We start from the raw sequence: 24,913 nt of genomic DNA, 5'->3' as shown, positions 1-24,913 counted from the left end.
GCAGCAAATGCACACTGTTGCATAAATAAGAGAGAGGGGTACAGGTGTGGTCAAAGGCACTAAGTGGGCAGAGCCAGGTCCAAATGAATTAGTGAAAGGTTTGGTTAAAGCTGACCCAATAGCATTGCCGAGCCATCCCTTTACACTGAATGCGTCATGTGAGGTCAGATGATGGCAATATCACCGCAGGGAATCAGGACAGTGTTTGCCGGGAGCGCCCTTACCAGGAATAAACCACAGTGCTTCTTCTGTTGTTCAGAACAATTACACTCGCTGACACATAAATGTAGCTTGTCAGACATGTTTTAAATTTCCCAAGCCACATCCGTTTGAACTGACAGCTTCATTGCTAATCAGGGTGGGGTTTTGAGCCTAGTAATAGTTTTGCTCACTGAAACTCCATGACGTGCTATTTTTGTCAAGAGCAATATAGCTTATCCCATAAATGCATCCCTTCTGGATAATTGATTTAGGCCTAGCTCGTAAAAAAATGATTAATTTGCATGACGTGGTGCTACTGGTGACTGTAAGTTTCAGGGGGTTCAGGCCCTGGGCCCTGTAAAGCACCTTGAGACAATTTTATTGTTTTGGCGCTATATAAATAAAATGTAATTGTATGTGTAGATATACTGACCCCTCTCTGGGACGCCTCTTGGCCAAGCCCAAAAAAAAAAAAAGACCTTTGTGGAAAATGCACTAATGCAGGGGTTCTCAAACTTTTGCAAGCTGGGCCCCCCCAAAGCTGGTTAGGGGTAGTTGGGGCCCCCCCATCCACCCGCGGCCCGCCGCCACCGCCCTCAACTACACCACCATATATAGATAGATAGATAGATAGTGTATTGTTATTGATAGGCCTGACATGTCAAGGTTAGGCTATTGTTATTGTTAGGCCCATACAGACAATTATTATAACTATTTATTTTTATTATTGTTATTATTATTATCAGTAATAGTAGGTATTATTATAATTAATGATTATCGACCAATTATTATTATTGTATTATTATTATTATCATAATAATAATAAGTGGTATTATTGCTATCATTAGGATACTGTTATTATTATGGGCCTCTTGTGATCTTTACAAAAAAAAGAATGACGAAAGAGGGGAGATGCTTAAGTCTACTGTCACTCTTCAGCTGCTCTTTCATGTCTAGTGACAGCTCATCTGCTGAGCAGAGAAATGGATCCCGAACTCAGGCGAATGAACGGTAGTCCTCTTTGAAATAGGACCCAAACTGATTTCTGATATTCGGCGTGATACAGTGTAATTTGACATAGGAGCTAAACTCAGCACAATACCTATCATTATTCTAAACGTGTTGCGTGGCCGGCAAAATCAGTGTTTCGGCAATTGTATGGGGTTTGCCAAGCTTAGAAATTCTATGAGCAACTACATAAGATGCTCCAGACACTGCTTGGAGATAGTGCTATGCTTGGACATGGTGGTTCGTTGTTGCTGGAGGCCATCACGTTTATGTTTAAAGAAGTCCACAGGCTTCTCTTTCTGACTTTTACGAATCAGAAACTTGTCCATGTTGTGTTTGTTTGCTGATACAGCGTATGAAGTTAATAAAGTTCTAATTTCAACGTCGTGTTCTTGTATGTGTGGTTGTGAACGACTTGCACACGAACAATGGATAAGGCTGTGCTAGGCAATGATTCCTAACCAAACGAACTGTACACAATGTAGACAGGGACAGCACAAAATAGTATTCAAGTGCTGGTGTTTTATTTGTTGCGGTGGATGATCAAAAAATGTAAAGGTAGGCTAGGTGTTAAGGAGAAAAGGGCTAGCTGTAGTTGGAAAAGGTAGCTAGCTAGGCTAGCTCTCGGGGCTACGAGCTTTTCTAAAAGATTGTGGAGCAAATTACTCCTTAGAATAGGCTACGAATAGACCTACTGCAAGTGCAGTAAGGTATTACTAAGGAAGGAGTGAGTCTTTAAAAATACTGTTTATAAAGCAATGAATATCTGAATGATAGAGGAAACAAGAGAAATTGCACAAACTCTGCAAAGTGTCGTCTCAGGGTGAGCGCTTACCTCCATGCCTGCGTTTTGTTTTTATACTCGGAAGCGGAGGTGCTACTCGCTATGAAATGATAATACTCCGTTTTGATTGGTGGATCAGGAGCAAAACAGTATTTGATTTGTTTGGGTCAGTCCAGCCCCTTGCATTTCGCTACTGAGGGAGCTTTCACTAACCAGTGACAGGTCGGCGGTTTTTTTTTCTTTCTCCGTCTGTGACATCGCGCCCCCCCTGGAGAGTGTTCGCGCCCCCCCAGGGGGGCGCGCCCCCCACTTTGAGAACCACTGCACTAATGCAATGAAAAATGTCTTCTAGAAATAACAAGAAAAGTAATGTATGTGTATTTACATCATGAATGACATTCATTTACTTCTGACTGGGCATTTAATTAAGTGAGACAAATTAGACTACCTCTTCCCAAAATGCTTGAGTCTTTAAAGGGGTTTCATCTTTTAAAACAAACAATTTATTCTTTTGTAAGCCTAACAGGATGTGTTAGCTTTGAGGATATCTAAGATAGATTACCTGCCCTAACCCATAACACAGGTTTGCTCCTGCTTCCTAATAGTACAAAAATATGTATTTCTCCTCCAAAAAAGGGAACATTAGATTTTTTGCCAGATAGATAAATCAGACTGGGGCAGTGATTGATCGTCATTGACCTATCTCCAAAATCTCTGCTGACAATAAGAGTAAGTCGTGCCATCCCCGGTGTTTAAGACAACACGCCCAGGCGGAGTTTAGGACAATGTGCCCCAGTGGATAAGGAGGTTTTTGCAGAGTTCCCGCCGCTAAACAAGGGGCCAATATGTCAAACCTCCTAAACCTTATCACGACTTCTGTACGGCCAGAGAGCTGATAGCATGATTTTCAAGAGATTTCTCAAACACTTTTGAGAGAAGCATAAATGCAAGTGAGAGACAGAGAGAAAGAGTGAGTGAGATAGAGAGAATGAGAGAGAGTGAGAGACAGAGAGTGAGAGTGTGTGTGAGAGAGAGTGAGTGAGAGTGAGAGTAAGAGTAAGAGAGAGTGTGTATGTATGTGTGTGTGTGTCTCAGAGAGACGATGTTAGCCGGCAGACTGACCTTCCGTGTGCGAGGAATTCTAAGTGGATGTATTTTTCCTCGTGGGATATGGCCCTCTTGGCCCTCTGGTGTTTGCTGTGCAGGGTGTCCGTGTCATAGCTAAGGCCCTCATAGTGACGGATGTACTTGTTCAAGGGCGTGCCCAGCTGACCTAAGGAGAGAAAGGGGGTCACAGGTCAGAACTCAGAGGTCAAGGTACACACTCACTCACACACTCACACACTCACACACACACGGCATGACATGACATGAAGCATATGAGTCATACTCACACTTAATCTTAACATACATGCAGGTAGAGATAAACAGCTTTCGCCACGGTGACATGAGGCTAAGTGATACACATCAAAACCCAACCAAACCAAGACACAGGTTGCCTTACACGAGAGCCACACGCGATCTGTACGCTCCGCGTTGGTGACGCTCTCCAAAGGAGAAAACTGTTCTCAGTGTGTCCATCTAGGGTCTACTTCTGCAGTTGCACTGCTCAGAAGACTATACAGGATGTCTACTCCCCTCTAGTGTGTGTGTGTGTGTGTCTCGAGACCTCAGCCTGGACCTCAGGCCGGACCTCAGGCCGGACCTCAGGCCAAATTCAGTAGCTGACTGGGAGAAGTGTTCTGCGTGATGAGGTTCCTAAGCAGGAGAACCGCATGCATTATGGAGGAGGCTCAGCTGAGTCCAGATCTCTCTCTCTCTCTCTGTCTCTCTCTGTCTCTCTCTGTCTCTCTCTGTCTCTCTCTGTCTCTCTCTGTCTCTGTCTGTCTCTGTCTGTCTCTGTCTGTCTCTGTCTGTCTGTCGTTCCACCTCATTATCATTCACACTATCATTCACATCTCTCCTTCGCCCTCTACGTCACTGCATTCTTCATTCGGTCTCCGCTGCACTCTCTCTGCCTTCTACGCCTCGTGGCAAACACTCACTCAGCTCCATCAAGATGTCTCTCTCTCTCTCATTCACACATTTACTTTCTGCTGTTCCAGCTCACCATCATTCTCTGCCTGTCTCTCTGGCTCTCAGTCTCTCTCATCACATTCATTCAGTGTTCTCTCTCTTTGGTTTGTTCTTGCAAGAGAGAGAGAGAGAGAGAGAACAAGGAAAGGGCAGTTCACTGATGATTACACTCCAAGTAACAGGCAGCAGAGCTCCCCTGTGTGAGTGTGTGTGTGTGTGTGTGTGTGTGTGAGGAGCTAATTAAAGGTAAGTACCAATCTCCTGCTTGAGATTATCATTATACCCTAATTGCTGTATTATATGGTGATTGCAATACATGGTTGAGGTGCTTCGCTGATCTCTTACTGCCTGTGTGTGTGTGTGTGTGTGTGTGTGTGTGTGTGTGTTCCTCTGCACTTGAAGGGTTATTTTGGAAACAGAAGCCTGCCTATCAGAACAGTCCATCTCTGAAGAGCCCTAAAAGTCGAGGGCGGCTATAAGCTTAAAGCCTGTCCCTGCTCCTATTAGAACTTCAGATCTCTAGAGTTAGCCTCCTGACAGTTAGCCTCCTGACAGTTAGCCTCATGACAGTTAGCCTCATGACAGTTAGTCTCTATAGTTAGCTTTTATAGTTAGCATCCTGACAGTTAATACAGCTAGGGTTGGGGGGGGGGGGGTGTTATGAGGTGAGGATGGGAGGATGGGAGGGGTGTGGTGTTGTGAGGTGTGGAGGGGTATGGTGTGGTGTGAGGATGGGAGGGGTAAGAACCTGTGCAGCACAGATTTCAGGCTCACACGAGCACCAAAGCAACTGTGGGAGAGCACTGATCCGTGAAACACTAGGCCACCCCTCACTTCTGCTTCGCTCTCACACACACACACACACACAAACACACACACACACACGGCTGATAGTGCTGCAGACCACTGGAGCAGAGCACGGCTGTTAAGGTACACACACACACACACACACACACACACACACACACACACACACACACACACACACACACACACACACACACACACACACACACACACACACACACACACGGCTGATAAACCTGAATGTGCTGCTGACTCGATGAGAAAACCTGACCCGCCGCAGAGGGTCCAAACCCAGTAGAGCAGAACCACGAGTAGAGAGCAGAAACTGGCCCGATTCACACTCACAGACTCCAGCAGATTAAAGTCCAGGAGCTTGAGCACTTACTTCAGCTATGTGTCCCAGCCACACTGGTGTGTGTTTTTTTTTTTACACCTTCGGCCGTTTTTTCAGGCAATAATAAGGGCTGTTGTGTGGGGGGGGTCTGTGAGTGTGTGTGTGTGTGTGGGGGGGGGGGTTCAACTTGCTGTGTGCAACCCCTGCTCAGCTGAGATAATGCAGCTCCTTTGCATACTGCATAAATGTGTGCGTGTGTCTGCGTGTGTCTGCGTGTGTCTGCGTGTGTCTGCCGTTTTTTCAGGCAATAATAAGGGCTGTTGTGTGGGGGGGGTCTGTGAGTGTGTGTGTGTGTGTGGGGGGGGGGGTTCAACTTGCTGTGTGCAACCCCTGCTCAGCTGAGATAATGCAGCTCCTTTGCATACTGCATAAATGTGTGCGTGTGTCTGCGTGTGTCTGCGTGTGTCTGCGTGTGTCTGCGTGTGTGTGTGTGTGTGTGTGAAAATGCAGGCATAACATAAGTAAATGTATTTCTCTGCGCATCATTTTATCAGAGCCTCTCAATTCCGTGTATTTAAAACGGTGAACGTTTTTCCTCGCCTACTGGACTCCAGGCCACGTTATCTCACACATCACATTTATTTTCTAGGCTACATGGTTAGCTGAATGTTTCCCATAAACTCTGACTGTGCTGCAAAAGTTATTAGTTATTAGTTCCTGATTGGTTTGTTCTGTAGTTTGTTTCAGCGTGATAGATAAGAAAGATAGAACTACAACATGGAACAAACATACCATAGGAGGTAGGCTACTTCTAATACAAACTTTGCCGTGTAAACATTTTCCCAAACACAAATTGGGTGAGACTCTCACTCTCACTCTCCGACTCTCACTCTCCGACTCTCACTCTCCGACTCTCACTCTCACTCTCCGACTCTCACTCTCACTCTCCGACTCTCACTCTCACTCTCACTCTCCGACTCTCACTCTGACTGACTCTGACTCTCTCCCAGGGGCCGTCTGGTTTGGCCCACATGCAGTTGGGATGACCCTGTTGGCAGAGATCACCCATCTCGCCAACTTCTGCTCCCCCTCTCTCTCCGTCTCTCTTTTCCTCTCATCCTCTCTCACATAAAGTGCACAGCCTCATATTATTCATCAGTCTGCACTCAGGATTAGGGTGTGTGTGTGTGTGTGTGTGTGTGTGTGTGTGTGTGCGCGTAGGTGAGCATGTAGGTAGGTGTGTATATGAGTATATGTGAGTATATATCTGAGTGTGTGTGTGAGCGAGCATGTAGGTAGATGTGTATGTGAGTATATGTGAGTATATCTGAGTGTGTGTGTGTGTGTGTGTGTGTGTGTGGTTGTGTGTGTGTGTCTGTGTGTAACATTAGAATGATGCAGTGGGAGAAGCTGGCGAAAGCAGAACCATTTGTCTCAACTGTTTGTGTGAAAATAGCCTCCACAAAAGCTGTTATTTATTTTACAAACACACACACACAGACACACCCACATCTACAGCGCTCTTTTATGTGAGCAGGATGTCAGCCAAATCTGTGTGTTATCCACTAAAAGAAGAATCTCAACTCCATACTTATTAATAATAATAATAATAATAATAAATATAGCTGCAAGCAGCGATGTGGATTCCTCCAAATATTGCGAAACTAGGGGGAAATGTATATTCTTCACAATTTTGGAAAGAAGAGTAAAAGAAAGAAAGAAAGAAGAGTGGAAGAAGGAAAGAATAGAGGAAAGAAGAGTGAAGAAAGGAAAGAGGTGTCTTGCTCAATGACGCTTCGACAGGGAATTGAACTAGCAACCTTCTGATTACTAGACGACTTCTCTACCTACTGTACCAGTCGCCTGAAGTTGCCTTCGAGCACAGGATTAAAGGAGCAGAGAGTGAGACATTACATCGGAAATCACGCTGGCAACTAGCGATTTGCAATTTGCTCATTTTTGAAGATATGAAGTTGCCTTTGCACATGGGAACATGTTGTAGTGTCTTCCACGTGCATACCAAGTTTGGTGTTGATATCTGAAAGATTTGCTGAGATATGACTTCACTTTCTGTTTGGCTGCTTTTCTGCTGAATTTGAGTGGCTGTACCGGACAAACGGTTGTGAGGATCAAAATTGTATGAAGTCTTTTGTGAGGCTTGGTCTGAAGATCATCTCTAGTGACTTTGAAGAAGAAGATTTGACCAAAATTGTAGGAGGAGTAAGCTTTCAAAGGTTTTTGATAAAACCGGAAATATAGGAAAATCTATATAACCGAAAATTGGCGCCATTGAACGTTGAATTCGTCTTGATCCAAGGAATCCAATGGTACTTCAAACGGTTCAAAAGTTACAGTGTTAACGAAAGTCCAACTTTGACCCGTTGGTGGCGCTAGTGTGGTCTAGTGGGAGACATGAAACTTTGTGTGAGTGATGAAGGGACTGTCCTTAATGAGTGTGCCAAATTTCAGAAAAAGTTACCATACGGTTCTAGGGGCTGCCATTGACTCCCATTGCATAATAATAATAATAATACCAACAATAACAATAGGTTTCCTCCTGACGGAGGAATCCTAATAATAATAATAATAATAATAATGTCTGTCTGGCCTCCTAACAGCCGATAGATGAAACACAGCGAGATACATCACCAAACACTACGGGGAGGAACTACAGTCACACTAAAAAAAAAACATTACCACAGGAATACAAAATTAAATGATAGGATATCTTAGAAAAGAATGCTAAAGTTATAGAATGATGCAACTAAAAGTGATGTAGGAGCACAGCATGGAGACACCCAAAGACACCCTAAGACAACCAAAACTTCCTCTTACTCTAAACTGTGCGTCATGTGGACGAAAGGCTATAACGCAAAAAAAACGTTTCCGTTTTCGCAAAAACTTAGTTCTAGTCGTCATGTGGACGGCCACTAAATCACTCCTTTATCACCGTACCCGTCTGGTATGCTGGCTCAACAGATCATCCTTTGATTCACTGCACTGATTCTCCTTTAACTTCTCTTCCTTTGTGACAGTCAGTGGAACGGAGATTAATTAAATGAAACCGTATTGAGCGTGTGCTGAAGGCTTTGAAAGAGCAAGTGTTGGCCTCGTATTGAGCTTCGCTTGAACTTCTCCTGAGCTTATTATTACTCAGATAAAGATCTGTGCGAACACGTTCACTCAGGTGTTCACAAAGAGAGAGTGCTGATCGAATCAATTTTGCACACCACCTGGGCTGGGCTGGGCTGGGCTGGGCTGGACTGACACACACACACACACACACACACACACTATTCACCACAGACCCAAAATGATGAGACACTCCACACACACTGGTGTATGCGTGCACAAGTGCTACAACCACTAATCGACTAAAACAATCCTTGCCAGCTAATTTAATAGTCGATCTTCCAAGGTATAGGGTGGAGTGGCTATAAGTAGCCAACATCACTTTCCTATAATGAGAAACAAATCCTAAAAATGACAGGTAACATCAGCGTGATCAAAGTCATTTAAATATAGGAGCATTTCACCAAATCCTGGACATTGCTCAGCGGGTCATCAGCTGCATTGCAATGATGCAGAGTTCACCAGCACAGGTGCACATCTGCTATACACAGGCATTTGAAAAGGAAACGTGTCGCTCTGCGGAAGGAGACTCGGCTAACTTTGGTTCAAAACCAAATTAAGTACGATTAGCAACGCAATTACCTGCCACTGCTTGCATGACATTCTGAAAGATTCAACTTTAGTTGCCGTTTCCATACGAACAACTCAAACCAATTCACTACGATGGTGTAATTAGCCTGAACTTATCAGAAAAACAGGAAAGCTGCTTTCTCTACTGATTATGCCAAGTCTCCAGCAATGCTAAATGCATTGCGTAAATAATTAGGAAAGCAGGCACAAGCAACTTTCGTCTCATCACAGACACTGAATGTAAATGTTGTAATCATGAACCCAGGAGATTACGCTATTCAAACGCAACTTGTGCAATGATGTGAACATTTGGTCGGGCAGTGTGACATAAGTGATGTAAATGTGATACTGAGACGTTCATGATGCTAACTGAAGTGATGACGTTCATGATGCTAACTGAAGTGATATACTGTAAATGTGATACTGAAAAGTAACTTCAAGTGTTGATGTTCATTAGATGTTCATTAAATGTTGCATTAAACCAAACAGCTGTTTGTTTATAACTTCCCTTAAATGAATAAAGCATCGATAGTGCATAAACCTTGAAATATATAAATAACATTGGAATTGATTTTGAAACCATTCAACTAATTGATTAAATCGGACAAATAATCAACAGAACACTCGATTATCAAAATAAGAATTTGCTGCTGCACACAGTCCCCATCACACACAAGCTGTGAGACAGACAGACAGACAGACAGACAGACCAATTTGAGCACACACAGACAGATATCCAGCTGAAATAGGTAGAGAGTCTCTTCCAAATGCGTGTGCGTGTGCGTGTGCGTGTGCGCGTGTGCGTGTGCGCGTGCGCGAGTTGCTTCGTTAGCTGGCAGGCACCCTGGTGTGAAAATAGCCGTGCAGCTGTGCCACGTGGGCGCCTACCCAGCAGAGCGGAGCGGGCACTGCGGGCATCACAGGTGCAGAGACGTCAACACACACACACGCACGCACACACACACACACACACACACACACACACACAGACAGACAGACAGACAGACAGACAGACAGACAGACAGACAGACAGACAGACAGAGGGGGGCAGCAGATCTCCAGTAGCCTTTTGGGGATCAAAGTACATCCAGTTTTCTCTGCCAGGTGGTACAGTAGGCACGTGAGCACCATAGGTGTGGAGACTCACTCACAAACGCACACACACACACACACGCACACGCACACGCACACGCACGAGCACCATAGGTGCTGTCCAGGAGCAAAAGAGCTGAGCGGACAAGAGGTCCTCCTGCACTAACTTCAGTGGACTGTCCTCAACTCATCTCATCCCGGAGGAAACACTTACTGGGAGACACACACACACACACACACATCAGAGGGGAGCGAAGAGAGAGGGAGAGGGGGGGGGGGGGGGGGGGGGGGGGGGCAGATTGAGGGAAGTGGAGAGTGAGTTTGGGGGGGGGGGGGGGGGGCAGAGAGAAGGCTTGGGTTTGGTAGACTGGCTCCCCCTTGCCTTTTAAAGACAAACACAGGATGACAAGTCTGGCCAAGCCAACATGCATCATACACTGCTCTGTTTTCGTTGTGTGAATGAGTGTGTGTCTCCATGGAGTAATGAGTCACACGTAAAGTAGCCTATCCAATCCCCCGCCCAACACACACACAGTCACAGACACACACACAGACACACACAAACACACAGGAGTTCAGTCAATGAGAAACATAGGGGCTTGTTCAGGCTAATCAACCAAAGGGACCAGCTTAGGATGGGGAACCATAGGGACCTGTTCAAGACAGAGGAACCACAAGGATGAGCTCAAGATAAGGACTAGGAATCAACTCAGGATAGGAGATTACAGGGACTAAGATAGAGGAACCTCTGGGACCACATCAGGATATGTAGGAACCAGCTTAGGATAGGGGACCGTAGGAACCAGCTCAGCATAGGGGACCGTAGGAACCAGAGCCAGCCTGGTTCTCGGATGGAGGAAGTGTGTGTATGTGTGAGGGGGTGTTTAAAAGTCATCAATCAGCTAGAACAGAGGCCTTTTTGGTGGCACAGTACACAATACACACGGCTCCCGGCTCCACAATGAAGTCCTGCTGGGGCCTGAGAACGACCCAGCCCCCCTGAGTCCAACATAAAACCCATTGTGTGAATAAGAGCAGAGTTACGACACCAGGGACATCTGTGTGTGTGTGCGTGTGTGTGAGAGAGAGACAAAGAGAGAGAGAGAGAGAGAGAGAGAGAGAGAGAGAGAGAGTGTGTGTGTGTGTGTGTGTGTGTGTGTGTGTGTGTGTGTGTGTGTGTGTGTGTGAGAGAGAGAGAGAGAGAGAGAGAGAGAGAGAGAGAGAGAGAGAGAGAGAGTGAGTGTGTGTGTGTGTGTGTGTGTGTGTGTGTGTGTGTGTGTGTGTGTGTGTGTGTGTCTGTGTGTGTGTGAAAGACAGAGAGAGAGAGAGAGAGAGAAAGGGGGAGAGAGAGAGAGTGTGAGTGAGAGAGCGAGTATGACAACTCAAAAACTAGGTTGATTTGCCTGGACAAGTGCACTTATGGTGTAGTGGCGTAAAACCTGGTATTGATATTGGCATTTGTTTTCAGCTAGCTACATTGGTAACTACATTGTCTAAGCAAAGCGTAACCGTATGGGCTAAGCCAAGTGTAACTACATAGGCTAAGCTAAGTGTAACCGTAGCGAAAGGTAACTACAGAAGCAAATATTGGCAGCACGAGTCCTTTTTTGTTAGTTTGCTATGAGCTGTCAATGATAGGGTTAGGGTTAGTTATATGTTTTTTTTTAAATTATTATTATAATAGTGAGAGGACAGGGAGAGGACAGGAATGGAGGGTGACAGGAGGAAAGGGCAGTAGTTTCCTCTTGACAGGTGGAGTTTCCTTGCTGAGAGGAGTCACCTCTTGCCCAGCGCAGGAAGCCATTTTCCAATAGACCAGGCCTGCCCTATACACACACAAACTCATATGCCTATCATATCATACATGATATCATATATATCCTATCATATGCCTCATATTTTTCTACCTGCACCTCAGGTTATCATAAGGAAGGGCTGATAAAACAGTGTAAAGGCGTCTTTCCACCTCAGGAACTCGTGGGACTTTCGAGTGGTTCAAACGTTTACCAGAATAGCCCGCTGTTCGTCCTGCTTGTCTTTGGCATTTCCACCTCGGTGCAGGAACTACCAGACGTAGCCTAATAATTCTGCTCTTTGATCGCTAAATCAATTCTGAGCAAAGTAATAATATATTTCCCCAGTGGCAGCACCAGCATCAAACCGTTAGACCATAGAATTTCTAGGAGTAGCGCAACGTCGAGTCAACGGTTGAATTTTGCAATAAAGTTGCTAAATGGCTTCATGGCAGAATTACTTGATAAATGAAGATCCTGGCAACACTGTTGATTAATTAAAGCCTATGCCAGCTGGTGTTTTGCATGCGTTCATTCAGTGACAGTGACCTCAATATCAACTCCCTTAGCTTTCGAATTCCTTTTACTGTATTTACCACTTAACCACTGGTTTCAATTCTAAAAATGGCGCTTGTTGTTTTCCACTGACTTCTTGTTTGACCAATAAGCATCAACCATCACTGCAAGCCCCACCCATCAGTTGGAAAGGGGTCCTACAAGGACGGTTCCTGTCGTCGAAACACACACAAAGGTGCGCTAGTTCCTCCCTAAAACGACCTGTAAGTTCCAGCAGGGGAAAGGTGCCTTACGCCTCATGCACACTGCCTGCGTGAGACACCCATGTTAACAGGTGAGAGCACGCTGCCTGCGTGAGACACCTATGATAAGTTGCTTGCACTGCTTGCACTGCCGCCTCACAGCAAGAAGGTCATGGGTTCGATTCCCACATGGGGCGCTGTTGGCTCTGGGGGGCAGGTCCTCCCCAGAGTGCACAGTGCTCAAGTGGGCTATCTCCCGGGCCTTTCTGTGTGGAGTTTGCATGTTCTCCCCGTGTTCACAAGGGGTTTCCTCCAGTAAGAACCCCAACAGAAAAAACATGCAATATAACAGAACACATGTCCATCCCTGACCAAAGATGGACAGTTCACTTCACTTGGTCCCCGGGCGCTACAAGCTGCCCACTGCTCCTGGGGGGTCCTTGAGGAAGGACAGTCCAGGATGGGAAAAAGCAGAAACTAAATTCACCGCGATCTCAGGCTTACCTGCGTGTGTGTGTGTGTGTCCTGTGTCGCCTCCATATATGCACGTGTGTGTTCCAGTGTGTCGTGTGTGCCATTAAAAACCTGACAAAGGTCTTAATTATTATTAATTATTATAACAGGTTAGAGCACACTGCCTGCGTGAGACGCCCATGTTAACAGGTTAGAGCATGCGCACTTACTGCGTGAGACGCAGCTGCAAGTTATCTAGAGTTTTGGCGTGGAGCCTTTTCATCACGCATGAGGTAAGCCGTTCTCAGCAAAAACAGACAGTGAAATAGATAAATATAAACAGGCTGGCAGAAGCAGCGCCACAGCAGGCACATCGCCGGTGTGAATACACACACGCAACCGTGCCGCAGCAGTACCACAACACAGCAGTGATGCATACGCAACCGTGCCGCAGCAGTGATGCACACGCAACCGGGCCGCAACAGCTCCGCAACGCAGCAGTCATGCAGACACAACACAGGCAATACTCTTTTTTTTTTAAACAGTACTGTGTTTCTGTTCCAGTCAACTGGCAGAGCAAGATGCAACCAACACCAGTCATGGGGGCTCCTTTACCAGGGAACGCACATACTGCACTGTGCGCCGCTTTGGATAAAAAGTGTCTGAAAAATGATTTCATGTAAATCTTGAAAATACACGGTTTGGATTTAAAACTTTAATTCATTTCAAATGAATTAACAGGTCACCTGAACGGAACATCGTTATTCAGTGGCAAGGCCAGCCCAGGGTACAAACACACTGCAAAAACAGTAGAACAACAACAACACACACAAACATCAGACACACACACACACACACACACACACACACACACACACAACAGTCACACAAACACAACAGACACAAACACAGACACGACAAACACACACCCTCTTAGCAGAAGAGATGAATCCAGGGGAGATTTTCTGCTTTAGTCAACACTGTTCAGCTCCTTAAATTACACGGAGAGACGTCAACCTTGAGTGTGATAGGCAGGTGGAGTCTACAGCCATCAGAGTGAGTTCACCTTCATCTTCATGTGAGCCCATACTCTGCCACACACACACACACACACACACACACACACTCTGTCTTCCTCTTCCTCTTTCTCTCGCTCTGGCCCTTGGCCCTCATCTCTCCCCTCTTACAAGCGTGTGTGTGCGTGCGAGAGAGAGTGTGTTAGAGTGTGTGTGTGTGTGTGTGTGTGTGTGTGTGTGTGTGTGTGTGCTTGAGTGCGTGAGAGAGAGACGCACCGCTTTTTACTCGGCCTCAGCAAATAAAAAGATGCATTCCACAGCAACCGTCAACACAACACAGCGCAAAACAACATAAACACAAGCTCCGCACATAGACACCCCCCACACACACACACACACAAACACAAACTAGTTCTGACAGGCTAGAACTTCTTCACAGGAAACCCAGAAAATCAGAGGGGTGAAGTAAGCACACACACACCCCCCCAACCCGAGAAGTTTATACAAGGCCATCTGACATGAGGCCTCTCTAAACAAAACTCTTAAATCTGTGCGTGTGTGTGTGTGTGTGTGAGTGTGTGTATCTATATACTCCGTCAGTGGGTGAGAGTGTATATGTGTGTGTGTGTGTGTGTGTACACTCTTCCCTTCCTAAACTTAGTTATAGAGACTGAGTGTGTATAGTGTAACCTATTCTTCTCGGTTACACCCAGTCACTGTCGGGCCAAACCACTGATACTGGATCCATCCCAACAGCAGGTGGCTGGCTTGCTCGCTCACTAACACACACACACACACACACACACTCACACAGGGGGACAGAGAAGGGGAGAGACATTGAGGGTGACCCTCTGCTCACACTCCTGGTGCTTGGTTACGACACCACGGCCTTAGCAACGCCGGGATCAAAGGTCATGTGAGTTCATGTGCCTGAAAACCACATAAGCACGGTTCCCTAGTTAAATACCACATAAGTATGGTTATCTAGTTAAATACCACATAAGTATGGTTCCCTAGTTAAACACCACATCAGTACGGCTCTCTAGTTAAACACCACATCAGTACCGTTCGCTAGTTAATCGCCAATCAGTACGGTTCTTTAGTTAATCGCCACATCTGTACGTGGTGTGGCATTTATTATTACGTCCTTCCTACCCTCCTGTCCTGGGCGAGGCAGTCTTGGGATTACTGATATGCCATAGAGTGGAAGCTGGAGCGGGGCTTCACGTTATAACCCACTCTGAGGAGGCCCTAGGAGAAAGCATCTCCCTCAGGAAACACATCCCTGTGTGTGTGGGTGAGTGAGTAGGTGAGTGTGTGTGTGTGTGTGTGTGTGTGTGTCAGGGGTAGTGGTAGGGACCCCCTGTGGGCAAAGCGGCTGGCTCAGAGTGGGCATGAGCGAGCAAATGATCTGGGGACAAACACGCCTTTGTGCTGGGGGGCGGGTCTAATGGGGGGGGGGCAGGCTGGGAGAGGAGCTGAATATGTGGGGTGGGGGTGTGGTGGGGTTGGGGGGGGCACACACAAAAGCACGAGGTAGGTGCATTGTGCTGCCTCGGTATGATGTGTGCTTTTTGCATGCTTAAGAGGGTGTCTGTCTGTCTGTCTGTCTGTCTGTCTGTCTGTCTGTCTGTCTGTCTGTCTGTCTGTCTGTCTGTCTGTCTGTCTGTCTGGTGTTCTCCACCAGTCATTTGACTGACTTGGCAGTGCGACGGCGGGCAGGTCTGTAACGCGAGACGGCAGCGTGATTAAAAGGAGAATCTGGCAGCTTTAATAGCAGATCCATTTTCTGCTCAAACTTTGTTTACACTGTTTTTCCAGGAAGTTGCGGCCGCGGCCGCCAGGCAGAAGCAATCAATCCACGCTGGCATGATGGGCTCTGACAAGCCCGCCACAACGACAGTGCAATCTAGCCTCTGTACCTCTGGACTGAAGGACATTTACCAGGCCTGTCAGAAACGACACTACGCTACACTACACTAGGTTATTTGTAATTGCGCGCGCACACACACACACCACACCACATCACATCACATCAAACCACACCACACCACACACACACACACAGCTGACCTCACCTCTAAGTGGCTCAGTCGGTTGTTTCACTTCATTTTTTTTGTGAAAGTGCGTGTGTGTGTGTGTGTGTGTGTGTGTGTTCGCAGAAGGGTTTAATCTGTCCACACCCAAAGAGCCTTTTTTCCTGTTTACAGGAAATGAGTGGTGTCACAATGGTCGCTGTGTGCACCAGTGACACGGAAACACACACACACGCACTCATCACTCACACACACTCACACTAAATTGGCTAAAGAGCAGCTAAAGAGTTCACAATGAGGATGCAGGTGGAACTAGATCACAGCAGCCGTCAGCAGATGATGAAACTCTGGGCCACATCAGCGCCGGACCTGGGCCACATCAGCGCCGGACCCCATCCTGAGCGAGCTGCTCTGTCTGAGAACTCTGATGATGTAATGCTTTACAGGGTAACAGAGGCTTACTGTAGACTAATTACCTCTGACACACAAAACAAAAAAGACACTACCAGTAATCAGACAAACACACACACACACACACCAAACAAACATTCACACACATACATACACATAGGAAAGAACTTACACACACACAAACATCGCTCTCACTCTCTCACACACACACACACACACACACACACACACACACACACACACACACACACACACACACACACACACACACACACAAAATGCTCTCACACTCACAGTCAGTGGCAGCAATACACAGAAAAACACTATCAGTAATTCCATGAGTTAGGCTCCAACCTAACCGCAGCTTAAGTGCTTGGCATTAGAGGAAATGGGGTGATGTATTAGTATACCCAACGCATTGGCCTCTGCCACTGACGCTGCAGGCAGTGCTGAGCTCTGGTCTGTAATACACACACACACACACACACGGTACAGGGATATCTCACCCGCTCCATATGATAGACTCATTCATGTGTGTGTGTGTGTGTGTGTGTGTGTGTGTGTGTGTGTGTGTGTGTGTGTGTGTGTGTGTGTGTGTGTGTGTGTGTGTGTGTGTTGCATATTGATCTTTTATAACATGGTGTGTGTATAATGAAACTGTGCCTTTCTTATGTTGCGTTTTCGTTTTGATTTTGTTTACTGACTCATAAGGCTTGCCTACATCTTGTTGTGATTGCGGATTCGTCCCTTTGTGTGTTGTTGTGTTTGCCACTTAAGGGCCACTGTACTGTATGAGTCAGGAAGGAAGAATTAGTCACCTACAACTCCTTCCTTCCTCAACACTTCAAATGCGTCCCTATATTTCTGAGTGAGTATGCATCCTGTCCGCTTGGGTGTGAGTAGCATGATGGCCACCAGTCCATGTTCAGTCTCCCAGAAGTGTTTCACTGACTCTAACTATGAGGCTATAGACCATAGAAACAGATGTTCAGACCCAATCTGTGCAACAAAAAAAAGGGAAGCTTTTACTTTTTAACAAATACTTAAAAAAGGATTTGTAACATACATTAAAAGGACTAGGCCCATAGGTTTAGAGGGAGGCACTGAAGTTTAATCTGTCAGCGCCTATATAATCCCATTTTACACACTGACGCAAATTTACACTCATTGAAGCTTGAGACTCTCACACACACCTCAGGCTGAAGTATATTAAAAAGAACCGTATAGATTGTATAGGATTGCATATGGTGTCTGGAAGCAGGTTCTTATGGGCTGCCCTGTTGATTCTGAAGCAGCCTACTAGACCGTCTGTGTGTGTCTGTGTGTGTGTGTGTGTCTGTGTGTGGGAGAGTGTGTGTGTGCGTGTGTGTGTGCGTGTGTGTGTGTGTGTGTGTGTCTCAGCTTCTGACCTGACCTCTCCCATACTACAAACCTCTAACAGATGTTCTCTTCTGGTCACATCCACAGCAATGCACAAACATAAATAATAAATTAATAAGCAAAGAAACAAATAAACAAACAAATAAATCCTCCTCACTGGAAACACTCTGGCCCACAAACGGAGAGACCCGCCTGATATCTGTTCTTAATAGAGATGGGGAGTTACAGGGAAAAAGAACACACACCACACACACACACACACACACACACAACAAACACACACCACACACGCACTAAAATTAAAGAGAACAAAAGCCCTTCGCCACACTTTGAAAAGTGACTGACCTCCTCAAACATAATTAATTAAGAACACACACACTCTCCACCTTCCATATTTCTGCATGGTCTGCTCAAAAAGGCAGCGCTCTGGCAGTTGGCCAGCTGATACCGCCGCTCTCAGCACACACACACACACACACCACACATACAGATTAGGCTTCACACCATGAATAATTCAACTTTGGCTTGCACTCGGAGAAAATGGACTTAGCTCCCAGGCTTGATGTATTGGACGTACCAACTGGATTCCCCAGAGAAAGGTACCAGGCCATTGCCACTTCCTGGATCTACACTGGCAACCAATCACATTCCTGGAGATCTATGGGACACTCGGCCTCCAGCCAATCAGGAGCTCCACTCCAGGCTAATGAATTGGTGCAGTCAGGAAACTTTAAGTGGCGCTGCTGACTGGTCTTCCGGTGTTTGAGCCAATCAGCTTTTTACGCCCTCAACACAACTTTGGTTAAATCCCGCCATGTAATTGTTCTGCGCTACGAAAGGTCCTCCCCAGCTTCACCCTTCTGGGTTTGTTTGGGCCGGGGGGTCTTTCCACTCATGGCTTCATGATGTCTTATTTAGCTGTCTTATTTAGCTGTGTTCTTCGGCAGCAGTGTCAGCCGTTATGCATACACACTACCACGTCATCTACATAAATAAAGCTCATAAATATTCGGAGAGTTTCCTGACTGAAAATACTATCAGCACAACATCGCTTCAAAGCTTGACGACACTCCCAAACATCTGTGACTTGAGTTTTTTCAGACTGATCGGAGAGTTTAGTTTGAGGCGCGTGAAAAACTCGTGTCACACAATAAGAGAGATGATAGTCAGACTAACACAAAGGACAGGGGAAAAAAAACACATCAGAAGGCATTTGAAATTTGGTTTTGCCAAAGGCTGCAGATATTTGTGCTCAACAGGCAATCAAATTATACCCCACATGCCTGTGCTCCTGAAGCACGGTGTTGATTTGCTGGGATTGTTTATGGCTCTGTCCGAGACACTTGGTCCGAGACACTATGTTTGTTTCCCATTCACAGAGCCAGGACTGTACAAACACCAGAGGTTTTTTAGCGCAAACACTGAACAGACAGCTAGAGGACCGTGGGGAGCAATTAGCTGAATCTGACAAAAAGTGAATTGGATCAGAATCGCAGACCTCCCCTTTGACACACTTCACACATTTGACACACCTCACTGACCATCTTCATTCAGTACATTTCATATTCACATTTTCTGTATTTTCAACTATGGAAGAACAATGTAGGCGACACTGGGGGTAGAACGAGGAAGTGTGTGTGTGTGTGTGTGTGTGTGTGTGTGTGTGTGTGTGTGTGACATGTCCCTCGTTGGTTTGTGTGTGTGTGTGTGTGTGTGTGTGTGTGTGTGTGTCGTTGGTGTGTGTGTGTGTGTTTCCCAGAGCTCAGTGCAGGTTCACCCAGCTGACCTCCCAGCTGCCAAACAAGTGGCTTTAATTCAGATCAGAGCACCCACGTGATGCATTGTGCAGTGGTTGTTTGAGTGTGTGTATAGGTATGTGTATGTGTGTGTGTGTATGTGTGTTTATGCACGCGCACACACACAGGCGCGTGTGCATACACACACACACACACACACACACACACACACACACACACACATACATACATACACACACACACACACACACACACACACACACACACACACACACACACACACACACACACACACACACACACACACACACTGGGGTGTGTCGGCACTCGTAAGCCGGGGATAGGCCTGCTCGGTACAAAGACCCCCTTCCTCTTTCGCGCACTCACACACACACACACACACACCATCAGCCAGTGCAATCTCCCATGGCTTCCCACAGGATCCCTGTAGACATGTTCCATTAATCTACTGAGATAGTTATTACAGCCTCGTCGCATGAGTGGGTCTGAGGGGAGACAGTGTGTTAATGAATGCTGAAAACCAGGCACTATCACACTACTTACATTTCCTCTCTGCCATGTACGAGTGTGCATATGTTTGTGTGAAAGAGAGAGAAAGAGAGAGGAGAGTGACAAAGTCTGTGGGGGGGGTATAAAATACTGTATCAATTACGCTCTGTCGAAACGTTTGAGTTATTACAGTTGCGATAGCAGTGAGGTTGCTGCTCTAGGATCTATAAAAGACACAGGGCCCACACAAATCCAGCCTCTGAAGCCGCCGGCTACTGGGGACTTAGGGCGACATTCATGCATTTCCTACGGTTTTGCCCGCACAGATCCTTCTGCCGTGGAATCTAAATGATGCCACTATAAAACAGTAGCCTGCTGCATTACAATGATCCTCAAAACGTCAGACCTGACCAGATCAGGTCAAAGAGCAGGCCATTTCTGGTTCATAGGTAACACGTGAAGCGGACACAAATAAAGTCAAGCTGTCAAACTGAAATAAAAATTAAAACAGAAAAACTAGGCTACATAAAAACTACAAGGAACAATGCCACACTAAAAAGTACCTGGAAAACTAACACTATACCCTAAACAAAAACGAAACTATTGCACGTTTGCACACATAAAACTAAATGAAACTGAACTGAACTGAAAATTCAAAAACCAAACTGAAAAGACGATAGATAAAAATAAAAACGAATGAAAATTTCAAAACTATAATAACGCTGCAGCACACACACACACAGTAAATGCTCTGGGGGCTATCAATTACTTTCTTTCGCTCACACTCTCTCTCCCTCACACACAGAGAAGCACACACACACACACACACACACACACACACACACACACACACACACACACACTTCAGCTCATTCCTACTCTCTCTCACACACACACACACACACACACACAAACAGAGACCATCAAAGCAATGGAAAGATGGCTGCTTCATCTGTCAGCTTGCCGAGGGCAGGAACTAGGAAGTGCAGAACAGATTGGATGAGACAGGAACCAAGGTGCTCGTATGTACTAATACAGAACGGACCAAACTGACAAAGTTGGCAGTTTAAGTGGGACATCACACCCTGACCTGATCTCACCCACCTATTTGGGACACAACCCAAATCCTTTACCTGTCTGTCAGTGGGATGCACTGAGTTTATCTCATATGCCTCATAACAAACACAGATAACTTCAACAGCACTGGTTAACCGTCTGCACGTCATTCCACTTCTTGTTTATTATCTTTGGTGTGTGTGTGTGTGTGTGTGTGTGTATGGTGGTGTAGGGTATCTTCCAAGAACCAAAATGGAAGAAGTTGAGACGGTAGCTGACATGTCTCTCCAGACAACGAGGGAAGTCTCATGTAGTAGCCAACTTCTCACTTTGTGAATCATGTCAGCACTTCAGTTGCCGCTGAATACTCAAACTTCACTCATACTCAAAAACATTTACCATGTATCGCTCAGGAAATGGCGTGTGTGTGTCAGAGGGTGAAGTAGAGTAGTACTTGTTTTTTACACGGGAAACCACATCAGTGATCTTTCGAGACAGCACGCAGAGCCAGTGTTGATGACAGAACCTGACCGACCAGCAACATGCGCGGGTGGGTTGAATGTGGCTAACTTAGAAACACTGTATAACACTAACGTTAGCTAGCAGACGTGTGGGCTAACGCAAGTCACATCTCACACATAACAATACTTGACTCAGGGGCATGCCAGAGCTTGTCACGATGCCAGCGCGCATAATCACCTCACTCACTTCCAGTGCAATTACGTGACTAAGCTACCTAGTGCTCATTTAGTTGCGAAACACAGCCAGCAACTATGCCATTGCCAGATGACATTTTCTAACCCAATTCACAACTAAGTGATGGTTACCTGTGTTTTCCGCCACATTGATAACACAGGTCGGACCTGTACAGAAACAGTTTCTATGTCTATATCGCTAACCGATCTGGCGAGCCCTGGCGCTTCGTTAGCTCCTCAATGTTACCTGCACAGCAGATGTTCGTAAACACATAATAGAAAAACTATTTTTTTTAACACCAAAGTCATAACATTTGAACTGTTAGGTTTCAACCCTTTCTCACTGAGAGAAATCGCTATTGGAAGTTGGCAATAGAGTGAGGCTGTTTGGCTAACCAGAGAACACCTCTCCCCAAGTCAGCCACAGGCTAAAACAAGTGAGTGAGTGAATAAGTTAACGTTACAACTTGCATACGATTGCTACATGATATCCCAACAGCTTGTCTCATGACAGACGGAAACATTTGCTTGAAATGTGTTCGCCACTGACAAGATTGAGAGTTGACAACTCCAAACTAAAACCGTCCCGCTGCATTCAGCTATCACTTCCGCACAAGACAGTTTCCCCGGTGGCTAGCGAGAGCTCTCTCACCCCTCCCTAACTAGCTCGCGAGCCACTGCTTCTTCAATCCGATTACCGATTATCAAACACTTCAAACGAGAATGAATTAGAGGTTTCGTGCTTACCTTTGGTATTCCGTATACAGTATAACAATAGCAAGAGTTTTATCAAAACCATATCGACTAAATTCATTGTCCGTACAACATTCACACACCGCGAAAGGTTTATTGTTTCGGTTTCTCCCTCTCTTAAAGGCGCCGTCGCCCTGTGCTCGTACAGCTGCTGCTCCGCGGCCTCTCGCTGCCTGTCTCCAACGGCCTGACGTCACGCGCAGGCAGAGAGCGGGACCCTCCTCCTTTCACTAAAAAGAAATAAATAAATAACTAAAATAACAAGCAGGTCCGTCGGTGCGTCCCCTGTAAAACGTGGGGTGTCTGCTGGTTGGAGAGAGCAAAGTCCATTTAATGCAAAAAATGTCTGGGTTTTTATGGATATGACAGGAAATGTTCCTGATACAATCGGAAACATAGGCTTGCTAGTTTTACTGCAATCTACTGTAACTGCCATGAGAAGCATGAGAGATGGGGAAAAATATGGACACACTCACAATCCAAGGAATTGCAGGGTTTCCCAATTTTGCCAAATTAATATATGGTTCCATTAAGAATATTTCTCATAATTCTAAAGTCTACAGAGTGGTAACCTATCCTACGCCGTGAAATTATATCCATGCCTGATGTTGTTATTCTTCTTTTTGACTGATGTTGTTTGACTGATTATTATTTTAATCATCGGGGAACATACATCCGATGCAACACGGGGCATAGAGCCAAATTAGGTGTGGATTGCCTTGCCACAGTGCCTTGTGTTTACTCAGTCTCTTTTGCTCTCCATATCATATGCTTGTTTTATGGACAGGTCTACAGCATTGAAAGGACACGACTATACCTTCCTCAACTAACAACATCTGCTGTTATTTGACTGTTAATGACTTTTAGTGTCATTTTGACTGCGCATACAGCAGATGATTAGTGTTTGTGAAATATTCAGTTTCTTGTGTAGCGCTTGCCCTCATGTGGTCAATAGTGGTACTGCCATCTCTTCTCCACGTTTCTACTGTAAAGACGATTCAGGCCTTGGAAACTGAATGTTACTGGGATGGTTTTGCAGAAATAGACAACTAGTTCATTTTTGTGAGGATAAATGTTGCCCCCAGAGATGATGTACATAGATATGTATGATAACTGACGGTGGTAATTAAAAAAATGACGACAGTGTCGCTTGAAGGGTTAAACGAAAGAACAAATCAATAAATAATGAAATATGTGGAACTTGGCATATAAAATGTTACAAGGCGTACAGAAGATTACATGAATTGTTTCAATTGTTATATTCAAATTGTGACTTACATGGTGTCCTCTGACAAGTATTTAAAAAAAAAATTCTGTTGGTATATTGCTTTGTTCATTATGAGGACACCCATTATGGTAGTCAGTGGCATTTAGAGTAACATTTGTATAGACATAGCCAGCCTTTTATGGTGTATTTGAAGTTGTATTCTTTAAAGATTTTGAATGAAACAAAAATTGATTTTTATGGAAAATCTTGATTTCACGTGAATTTCCACCATTAATACCTGCTACATGACAACAACTTACCAACAACCCTCCTTTAAAAAAAAATCCAAATTATTTACATTTTTCGATTATTTTAAGTCATAAAATTGTATTAGAATATACGTATATTCAAATCTATAGATAATACTTCATGCAGTAGAGGGTTAATGAGATGTACTGTATAACTGCAGTACCTACAATTGTTTCAGCCACATGATGAGAGCTGACTGGCTTCACCTCCATAAGATATCGTCACAAAAAAAAATACTGTTTATAAAATCACCACCAGGTGCTGCAGTGTGCCTGATCCAAATCTCCTAAATTAGACCTTGTGCAAAGACAAGCATTTGAACTGCAGTGTGGTTTGTTGTTTTAAGAATAATGAATCACAATCAGTTGTCATTAAAATAATCAAATCCATCAATAACCCGTGAGAAGTTATTATCTGGTGATTATTAATTTTTGTATTACTTCACAGTGATCTTTTATTATTGGGAACCCCATTGTAATCAGGGACTCTCTTTCAGGACTGGATGAAATCTAACATCACGTATCAAACAGCAAATATGAACATAATTATTTGGGATTTCTGTACCAAACACTATTACATTTTGTCTTTGTTTTGCTACACTGCATCAACCTCTAGGTGAGAATCCAATGACTCTCTTTGCAAACATTTTGTTTCAAAATGTAATTATTTATAAGGAACATTTTCCCTTTTACTTGACATTTAAACTAAATGTATAACGAATTACTCAGAAGAATTTCTAATGTGTGCCATCTGCAGAACCAATGGTATCTGGAGG

General features: G+C 45.2%; 1 protein-coding gene across 1 annotated transcript in view; it reads right to left on the bottom strand.

The window, feature by feature from the left end:
• The window catches only part of adam10a (ADAM metallopeptidase domain 10a), a 75,359-nt gene extending 52,538 nt beyond the window's left edge, over positions 1-22,821 (bottom strand). The window contains exons 1-2 of the mRNA XM_031557874.1: positions 22,617-22,821; positions 3,116-3,266 (exon numbers count right to left, since the gene is read on the bottom strand). Of these exons, the coding sequence (XP_031413734.1) occupies positions 3,116-3,266; positions 22,617-22,683 (218 nt within the window). The 5' untranslated portion in view covers positions 22,684-22,821. The remainder of the gene's footprint in view (positions 1-3,115; positions 3,267-22,616) is intronic.
• Positions 22,822-24,913: the final 2,092 nt, after the last annotated feature.

This window comes from Clupea harengus, chromosome 20, assembly GCF_900700415.2.
Source record: "Clupea harengus chromosome 20, Ch_v2.0.2, whole genome shotgun sequence".
Taxonomy (NCBI): Eukaryota; Metazoa; Chordata; class Actinopteri; order Clupeiformes; family Clupeidae; genus Clupea; species Clupea harengus.
This window is presented reverse-complemented; position numbering and strand designations above follow the sequence as displayed.